This window comes from Cynara cardunculus (assembly GCF_001531365.2).
Source record: "Cynara cardunculus var. scolymus isolate 2C chromosome LG 5, CcrdV1, whole genome shotgun sequence".
Classification (NCBI taxonomy): Eukaryota; Viridiplantae; Streptophyta; class Magnoliopsida; order Asterales; family Asteraceae; genus Cynara; species Cynara cardunculus.
Genome location: NC_037532.1, coordinates 13,151,703 through 13,162,152, shown reverse-complemented (window position 1 = coordinate 13,162,152; position 10,450 = coordinate 13,151,703). Strand labels below are relative to the sequence as shown.

Genomic DNA, 10,450 nt, shown 5'->3' with positions numbered 1-10,450 from the left:
CAGAAGGAAAGGGAAGGAAAAAGATTTAAACCCTATAAAAAAATATTAAAATTACAAAGATACCCAACCTTTCGTTAAAAATGATATATTTTAAAGGATATATTTGTAAAAATAACATCTTTCCTTTCTTTTCTCTCCTATCTAAGAACAAGAAAGAATACCTTTCCTTACCTTTCAAGAACATAAATAAAAAAATTACTTGGATGATGATGAATGATGTGTACCTGCTCTAAATAGAATTTGTAGCTGATTATGACTATGAACAAGTTTAGGTAGCCAAGAGCAGCTGCATCTTTTGGTTATATAATCCTTTTTCCCCCAGGCCATGTAAATAATATGATATTATTCCCTTATTCGTCATACACAATCATATTTACATACCGTAAAACTCACACACACTTCTGGTGATGCTTGCCCACTAGGGAGGTTGTGATCTACCCGTAACCCATCAAGATACCACTAAACCAATGATCCTTTTAGTAACAATACAAATGTTAAAGGAGACAATAATCGAGGAGAAGCTAAAGCAATACTGCTTGCGACACGTACACCTTTGTATATGGTGGAATAAATATGGATTTTGCATCTCAGTAAGTTCAAATTTGTTATGTTACAACAAAAGTAAGACCTATTAATCGGTGTATATATTTTACATCATCAACATCATACCTATAGAAAGGACCAAGAAACGCTACACATAAAAAGTACCATACGTATAAAATCTCATGGGTGATTGTCCCTCAATCTGGCTAAAATCTTGGGTACCAAAACATACCTTTGATGCCCTCTGGGTCGGGTTCAAATCCTAGATTCCTATAAAAGTCCACAACTGCAATCACAAAAAAACATCATCTGTTTAGTTTAGATACACCATTAAAACTAAAAGAGGATACCAAAGGGCCTTTGGCCTAGTGGTATCGTAGTCCTTGGCCTTTTAGGAGATCAAGGGTTCAAACCTCACCAAAGGTGAGAAGGGTGTGTGAGTTTATTTGTTGCATTTGCCGTATATAAATATTATATACTTCAAAAAAAAAAAACTAAAAGAGGATTAAAAGACAAGTTACCTTTACTGTCTGCAAATAGTGTTATGTTGCCAATATCCCTTTGAAGTAGAGCTCTTATAATCTTCTCAATTAGAGCCTTTCCAAGACCTTGCCCCTATTATCACAAGAAAATAACCCCACCCAATTAACCTACCTTCAACAACCCCCCTAAACTACCATGCACTTCAAATACCCCAATCGAAAGTAGAGCATGGGTGATTAAACTGAACATAACTATATTAAATTTTGTATTGATTAATGTCAGACTGACATGGATTTGAATTAGGATATTTTTACATGTCAAATTCAAAGATCAGTAGTCGAATTTTTTGGTTACAACTTATAGGTCTAATAAATATGTCATGTTGCTGCAAGATACAAATCTAAAGATTTTTAAAAAACATTATGCCACTAGAATTCTTGAAGGGTCCAACAATTAAAAGCTAGTTGTCCCATTAACTTATAAGCACAACCTGGATCATAGTATTCACCAGGGTAACCATTATAAATTCAACATATATCATCATAGGACATGTATTCAGTAAAGTCATAGAGTAAAAAAGGGTAACCAAGTTATAGTGCTGAGTTTCTCAGAACAGTCTGGCTTGTAGTGTAACTTTTGATTTTGTAAGTGGTATCAACAACCTGAAGACGCCACTACTTCATGAGGTCTAGCCCACGGCCACACTGTCCTAGAACTGGCAAAGCCCTCCCTATGGGAGGTTGGTGTGGCCACAACGGGTTTTTGCACCAATGGGAATCAAAACTGGAAGTAGAATGAACTATCATTCTTGTTGACACATGGTATTACCACCGAGCTAAGCTTTGTGGATATAGTGTCAATCTTTGCTAGCCAATGACAACTTGTTTGTATATGGGATTAGTCAAGCCTTGGGTTTACTCCCCAGCCATCACCAGTTCAAGTCCCCTCACCCTCAGGGCTCAGAGCCACTGGAGGTTTTCCTGGCTAGTTGAGGTGAGAGCAAGCTGACCCAGGCACCCATGGTTAAAACAGAATCATGCTTACCTATTGCATAAGTAAATAGCTATACCTGGTAGCTAGGATCTACAAGGACATCCCATATTGTTGCATTGAATGCATGATCCGATGTAGCACGAGCCATGCCTATGAGCTTCTTGTTATTGTTCACTTCTGTGAAGTAACTTCCCAAAGTACGCTATGATTTGTCATTAATATAAATAACCAAATACACAATTTGATGGAGCAAATTTCAAGGAAAATATACCTTCTCCAGCTGGTTTCTTTACCGAATGCAACGTTGCTACCATGTAGCTATTTCTGAGTGCAGCAGCTAGCTTTGATAGCGGCCTTCTGGGCCACCCAACCTTTTAAAACCGTGAAAGCATTTTACTTTTTACAAGAAGAAAAAACCAACCAGAATCTGATGAAATTCAACAGATTGAGATGATAAGTGGAATTAACTATTGTAAAAGAATCTAGTTGATGCTAGTAGTAAAAAATGCTATAGCAAAGATGAGTTTCAACTTCAAATCCTGTGTGTTTTTCCTCACATTTTCTTTGTTTCATTGTACCTTCTTACTACTTCTCTTTCTGTTGCTTTCTTTCTACTACTCTTTGTACTTCTTACCTTTGCTCTCACATGGGAACAGCCAATCTAACCTTTGGGGTGGATGACAGATCTGCATATTACAAACCCCTCCCCCCCCCCCCAAAAAAAAAAAAAAAACCTACTTTCGAGTGGGAAATAATGGGTTAACTCTCCTACTAGGTGTCATACCCTAGTATCTATAGATGATACAAAACTGACCAATAACAAGTAGCAATCCACATCTGCGATCCACATGCAAAACAATTACCTTATCACACAAGGCTTGGAGATCATATACGTCGACATCTCCACCTGAAGAAAAAATAATCTGTTCAACTGTTCCATCTGGCAGGGTTTTTTCAACAAGTACAAATTCCTCCGGAAGAGGTTCTTCCTCTTCTTGGGAACTAGAAAGTGGTTCAATAACCTGTGTGGAGTTGTTCTTTATCAACCTGCAACGATTAAATGTAGTTGGTTGGGACAAGATGAGTGTTTATGTAGACATGCATAATTATAAATGGTAACCTCATAAGAAAGGGGAAGCAAAGAACAAGTAAAAGAATAAGTGATGTGCAAAGAGCTAGGGTTGAATCATTCTATATACATATATAAGACAATGACCCACTACAATAGTTGGCTTTGGACCATTGCTAATTTAAAATTATCTCGAAGATCTAAAGGTGCAGTCTAATAACATTCTTTCTCTTTTGCATTCCAAGTCTGATTTTCTGTTTAAGTGGTATCTTGTATCAGCTGTATTCATGAATGAATAAGATCAAATGGGGAAAAGCAAAAGAATATAAATGTAATTTAACTAGAATTCTCATGGTTGTGTGATGATCCCACCCCTTGATGGATGATATCTCTGCAATTATCCCCCTTAGCCATCCTCTACCTATACTGGTCAATCAGTAAGTGGTTGTTTAGCTAACATATGAGCTCGCTATGCAAGCATCATTGTCGAATGAAGCAGCTCCCTTTAACTTCTATTTCTTATGAGACCTCGCATCTAGCACAATAGCCTTCTTACCATTTTTATACTACTTTGTTCACTCTTCCTCACCAAGGAGGTTCCAAATCCCTTACCTTTTTTAACCATGGATTTCCGAGTCAGCTTAGGCGCATCTCGACTATCCCATGGACCCTAAAGATAACAACCAGGAAAATCCACAGTGGCCCTAAGAAGACTCGAACTGACAACCTATGGGGAGGAACCCCAGGGCTTGGCCTTTATTTGCCAGTCGAGCTGGCCCTCAAGGTTGAATTCCTTACTTTCAATTGTCTGCTTGTTGAACAGATTTCTTTCTCAACTTTTATCCGTTCCACAAGTGCACTCCTTGCCACTATCCTAGGAATTATACTGTATTTTTTACATCTAGGGCTATTGTTCTGCTCAAGTAGTACAATGTGATTTCGCATTGATGACTCTACGCTTGTATTTTGAACAACAGCTCCTTGGTGGGCTTCATCGTCCGCCACCCTTGGGATTGAAGACCCCACCTCACCATGGTTTATCAATTTATCGATCCACAAACCAGCCCAAGAGGATTGACCGGATGGGGTAGCTTCATCATCCCTTGGGATCAAAGAACGAGCTGACGTGCCCGTCGTTTCCGTTTCGGAAAAAGGTTCCATTAAGACTTTCATCTCGAAAGAATCCTCCGTACACGGGGTCGGGCGTGACGGGCCGGAACCAGAATTTGAAGGGATTATGTCCCCACTAGCGGCCCAACAAATAAGAAAGGGTGGAACAAAACTCATGCAATAATGTTTGATATAGATGGTCACATGCCACATCCTTAAGCTATCATTTGTCAATATGGTATGACTGTCATATGGTAATTACCTCCCTCCTTTTTCTATGGATATATATAAGGAGGCTTTGCTCCATTTTTCTTAGTTGTGCAGAAATTACTTTCAGGATTTAGGTTGTGAAACTAGTACATTTTCTTGCTTTCATTTGCCTCTAGCAGTTATAAGTACTAGACTTTGTGTTTCCCTCTTTGTTTTAACCTAGTTTCCGCACATTGTCCCTGCTACTTTGTACAAACTCCCACCTGTTGCTTGTTATTTCTTTTATTTGTTTGTTAATGGGGTAAAAAAGCCAAAATAAGTGATTTTCTCCCTTACAAAAAGAATCTCCGTTACAGATTCGTACATGAGATTTACAAGCCGGGGGTCTTCACAGTAACAGCCTCTCTACCGCTTGGCTAGAGAAAAGATCTTTGTACATCCTACCCGAAAGTAACAAGACCCTACCTCTGCATGTGATTTAGTGGTTTTGTTTGGTTTGGTTCAAACTAGTGCATTTTCCATGTGTGCTTAGGAATGATTGGTGTGAGCAACATTTAGTGGGTTTCTCCTTCAGCACATTTGTTTCAGTTCAAGAAAGTTTTACTGAATATGCATCAAGATTTTGTAACTATTTTGTTACTTAATTGAATAACAGGCAGCTCTTGTCTAAAGAACAACAGATAGTTGCACTTACCCTGATCTAATGGATTCCCAAAAGCCAGCCTTCAACCTAGAAATCTTGAGCTTTCTGCTTCCTGTAAGAATTTCCAATAAGTTATAATGTACAGATCAATTATCTTTCTAGTCCAGTACCCCTTCCTTCAAAATGAATAAGAGAAAAACAGTGGAAACTATGGAGGCAAGTAGTATTGTATGGGAATGATAGAAGGTGTTGACTAAGAAGGAGCGATGATGATAATCCTTTTATTGATTTGTAGATAGTTGCAATTGCATCTAGACGTCAGAAATCCACTGCTTAACTTTTGAAAAATACTGGAAACCAAATTTATGGAGGCCTTTTGATTACAAAGCTGATTTGAACTCTTAATCTACAATGATCCTAGCTAGGTTATGTATATCTGACAACCACAACTCCATTCGAATGAGAGGAAACTCACACAAACCTCTTAATAACCCTAAATTGAAACTGCAAGGATAAGCTAGCTGATTTGAACCATTGAAGATGCAATCTACAGGAACGATAGCACATCTGAAACAGCCAACAATCGAGAAGAGGAAATTTTTCAATACCAGATAAATAAGCATGAAAGCGATTGGAGGAAGAAGGAACTTACAGGGAAGAAGAAGATGAGGAAGTCTGCATTTGGGCTGAATGGATTGGGGATAATGTTCTTGAGGCTTTAAAAGGTTTGTCGGTGGTTCGTGGAGTGTGATGCGAGTTCAGGCAGCCATTTAACAGAGCCTTCCTTTGTATTTGGGTAAGGTATATAAAAATGAACAAATTAATGGATTTGGTCAATGTAGTATTGGTTTACGGGTAAAAAAAATTATTATAACCTTTTTACTTTTAGTTTTTTTTTAATTATAATAATATATTTTTAAAATATTTTTTATTAAGACATCATACTATTAAAAAATTATTCGTTATAATATTAGGTAATCTTTTAAATTAAATCTACTCATTATATAAGGTTTCTTTGTCACTTAATCGTCCATATAGGTTGTCCACATGTACGATAGTGGTAACATGACATTTCTTATTATATAAATTATACTTTTAAAATTATTTTATTAAAACATCACCAATTTCTAGTTTAACATTGTACTTTTAATTTTAATTTTTTTTTATCCATTAAACATGTTTACAAAAGATCACAATTTCACGAATAAAAATATTCATAAAAACCATTCGTTCATCGACTTCATCGAAAATTTCATGGCTTACTATGTAATGTCAAAAACTAAACAAGTGGAACATCTTTTCAGGAAAAAAAACACATCCTATTCACATTCGTCTAACAATGATATTTAATCAAGTGGAACCGCTTTGTCACAATTACTACCTTCTCCATCTTTCTCAACAGTATTTTTCCGTAGGTTGTTCAAAGTTATCATTTCACTTGACCTCCTTTTTTTCAGGATGAGCTTTGGTCGTGATTCCACTTGAGATGGTTCTTGTTCAAATTAGTGAAAAATTAGTATGCAATTGATATATAAAATTAGTATGAAACTCAAAGATTTCACATTATCTTTTTAACACCCCTTTGTGACCCCGTTTCCGTCTCGTGTACCCCCTTCATTGCTTTGTCTACAAAAATTAGTCCTAGGTCTGCCTGGTGGTCTAACATCTTTCAATGGTGCATTTTTTTTTCTCATTCTTACATGATCTACTGTTATGACCTGCTTCATTACACTTCGTACATGTCATTCTTCTTCCTTGTCTTCCAATCTAACCTATTGAAGTCAATAATCTTTCCACTACATCCCTTCTTCTTTTAAGTTTTGGCCTTCCAGGAAATCTTCTTGGCAACGGCGGCAAGGGGCTGATGTGATTGGTTTTCGGCCACATTTTGATTCTGTTTAAAGGTCTTAAATAATGATTGTATGACTGAATAAACATGTTTTTTCTGAAACAATTTGGAACATAACTTTCTGGAATCTTGTTGTACGTACAAAATCGAAACCATAGCATGGACACAAGGCAAACCCGATAGTTGCCACATCCTACAAGTACATGATATTTCATCTACATCAACTATGAAAACATCTAACCCACTTTTAACCTAAAAAATATCACCCCCACATGGAAGTACATGCCAAAATCTACATGGAAATGAGAAGTTAGTGAGTTTATGAACAATTGGTACTAAAGTATGTAAGTGACAAAATAGTACCTATGTTGTTCCTTTAAGTGCTCAATCTTCCTCCTAATAGCAGGGCATATATCATCCACCCATTTCCCAGATCTCTCGCTCATTTTATCCATTCTTTCAATCATTATCACTCTAATAGTTTCAAGCAGTGTAAGGATTGACTTTCTTCTAGCATTTACCAATAGTGAGTTAAAACACTCACCAATGCTATTTTCAACAGCATCACAGGCTCTATGCGTCTCAAAAAATGCACGTGACCAAGTATGAGGTTTTTTCTCCATAAGGTACAAATATGCATCAAGGTTGGCCACTTTAATTTCACATGGAAAAAAATCAAAGCAGTTAACAAAAAGCATAAAAGGACAGTTCTAACAGCCTAAACACATTTTAACAACTTAAAGAAACTAAAACAACTTCAAAACAACTTAAAACGGTTTAAAACGACTTAAAACAATAACAAACAACTTATAATAGCTTAAAAACAACTTAAAACGGTTTCATAAGTGTAAATGCCTTTGATTTCATACATCACTTCTTCAAATTGTTGTTCATATGACGCTTTAGAGGCTGCCCAGAAAAGGTTTCTAAATTGTACACCACTAAACTTCTTTCTAAAATTTGCATAAATGTGTCTAGCACATTGTCTGTGTTTAACTACCGGGAGCACATATTTGATAGTCTCAATCAGCCCATGTTTCAAGAAACAAAAAGTTTTTTTTTATTAAAAACAATTATAAGAGGCATAAAAAACAAACTTAAAAAGATGTAGAAATGGCAAAACAAAATGTACATTATGTTGATCTGAAATCAAAGTCGTACTAGCACCATCATTCAAAGATATGTCTTCTTTCAACAAGTCAATAAACCACGTCCAGTTTTCTTTGTTTTCAATATTCACCACAGCCCAGGCAATTGGGAATATTTGATTATGCGCATCTTGACCAACACTCTCCTTTGCATATTGTCTTTAAAAAGCACCCATCAAGCCCAATTACTCTTTTACAACCACTAGTCCAACCTTCTTTCAATCCTTGTAAACATATATAGAAGCCTTGAAAGCAAGTCTTCCCATCGGGGTTGACTTCAACACTCATTTTTACTGAAGATCCAGGATTGGTTCTTCTAATTTCTTCACCGTACTCCCAAAGTTTATCATAATGTTTCTTCATATCTTTCTCAAATTCACTAATCGCATGTGTCTTAGCCCTAGCACATTGGTTGATGCTCACTAGACACTTGTAATCACAGCATATTGCAAGTCCACTAACTTCATATCAGGATTTTCCCTCAATCGACTGGCAAACTTCTTAGCAATAAACTTATAGTTCATCAACAAACCAAATTTAAAATTTCTTGCACACATATACTCATCCATAAGAGATTTCACTTGGAACGATCTCTCATTTGCCATCCAAGTTGCCCATAATCTCCAAGGGTATTTCGACTGATCATCACTAACTTCCCTTCCACATCTTGCTAATAACTTAGTGTGGTCATTCCTTTCGAACCATATTTGGTAACCATTGGCTGATGCATAATTTGTTATGCATTCTTTGAGTTGTGTTGGGCTTTCATATATCTCACATAGTATAGGTTTCATAATCTTCTAATGAGTTTTTGGATTATGCATTGGATATTTTCCACCTTCTTGTGCGAGATCATGCTCTTTATCATCATTATTTATATTGGTCTCAACAATATTATCCCTTTTTAACTCCCCATTAAGATCATTCAAAAACTTTTCATGCTCAAAAGCCATCAAATCTTCTTCTCTCACATTATCATACTCTTCTCCAATAGATTCTTGTGTCATTAAACCACGCCCAATTTTTTTGTCTAAATTCCATTATTTTATCTTCACCTTCGGATATGTAATCTAAAGAAAGAGCATCAGAAACATCATCATTATCACTAGATAAACTATCACTATCATTAGCAATATCATCTTGTCTCAAGTACTCTGTTAAGTCTTCAGCAAAACCATCTAAATACACACCAATTATCTCCCTACTTTTGAGTCCATATTCAATAAAACTCTTAAAATACACATTACATTTAAGCTTTCTTAAACCATTTTCTAAGCCCTTACCAGGAATACAAATGTTTTCATACAACGTGTATGTTTCATTTTTAAAAAAAGCAACAAAATCAATATATTCCACAATGTCAAAAGTTTATAAAAAAATCTCAACTCATTAGCATATTCAAGTGGCCAAAATACAAAAACACATGTGTAATGCACCTCGAAATATATTGTTTTAGGTATTGATGAAGATGTCATCCTGAAGATAAAGAAACATAAAGAATTTAGCATCTGAGATAACCTTAAGATAAAAAACAGACAAAAGAACCATCAATACACGAAACACACTCCAAAATTGGTTATATTAAAAGGTATGGTTGTTGGTTGTTCTATACAGTTTTATGTGTGCCAGGGATGTTAATTTTCCTAGGACAAGTTTCAAGGACGTAATAAATGATGAGGTATGGCATGAATTTCTCATTCAATTATGTGTGTATGGTTGTTGGTCGTTCTCTGTACGTTCTAGTTTGGAGGCCTTTTCAAAGTAAAGAATTCATTCCTTTAATATATCAAGGAGTGCAGTCAAATCCTGATTAAGCTTATGCTAGCATTGTGATTGCAATCAAATCCAGTTCTTGAAGCATTTGGCAATGCTAAAACTATTAGAAATAACAATTTCAGGTGATTTGCTTGATGTTGTGTAACAAATGAAGGGATGTTTCTATTTCATTTGCCTACTTTTCTAGTTTCTTTAGACTTCAATTTCTACTATGAAGAGACAAGTAAAATTCTTTCTTTGAGATAAATAATCAAACACCTGATGTGCATTAAATCATAAAATCGCCTATGAGTAACCTTTTACAAATTATACATATACTATAAATCACAAACATGGTGGGGGAAATCACAAACCGAATATATGTTTTCATGAAATTGACTTGAAAATAACCCAAACCAAACAGTAAATGCCTCTAAGCGATACCCAGCCTTTTGGAATCGCTAAGAGTCTATCAAATTTTTACCAAACAGTAAATCCACACATCCATAGAAAGATAGAGAAAAAGCCAGATGCAAACTCTTAGGGGCTGTTTACCAAATTATTTATTAAGTCCTGTATGGATAAATTTGTATGTCCGAATAAATTTATTTGTCTGGATAAATGGATGTTGTTGTTTGCTTTTTTAT

The 10,450-nt window shown here is 35.8% G+C and overlaps 1 protein-coding gene across 1 annotated transcript; it reads right to left on the bottom strand.

Annotated features, from left to right (window-relative positions):
• Positions 1 to 560: 560 nt before the first annotated feature.
• Positions 561 to 5,820, bottom strand: LOC112513390 (acetyltransferase NSI). The gene is made up of 8 exons (XM_025119630.1): positions 5,704 to 5,820; positions 5,533 to 5,618; positions 5,103 to 5,163; positions 2,883 to 3,066; positions 2,291 to 2,390; positions 2,096 to 2,196; positions 1,065 to 1,158; positions 561 to 829 (listed from the first exon to the last, which is right to left on the bottom strand). The coding sequence occupies exons 1-8, from the start codon at positions 5,730 to 5,732 to the stop codon at positions 750 to 752; spliced, it is 735 nt and encodes a 244-aa protein (XP_024975398.1). The 5' UTR covers positions 5,733 to 5,820; the 3' UTR covers positions 561 to 749.
• Positions 5,821 to 10,450: the final 4,630 nt, after the last annotated feature.

What these genes read in the sequence shown, in the direction of transcription:
- LOC112513390 (XM_025119630.1), bottom strand. Translation starts at nt 5,732, where the DNA reads ATGCAGACTTCCTCATCTTCTTCTTCCCT. An exon ending in AAAGAAACCAGCTGGAGAAG is followed by an intron (nt 2,197 to 2,290) that starts GTATATTTTCCT and finishes GTTACTTCACAG; the next exon opens with AAGTGAACAATAACAAGAAG. An exon ending in ACTATTTGCAGACAGTAAAG is followed by an intron (nt 830 to 1,064) that starts GTAACTTGTCTT and finishes TTGTGATTGCAG; the next exon opens with TTGTGGACTTTTATAGGAAT.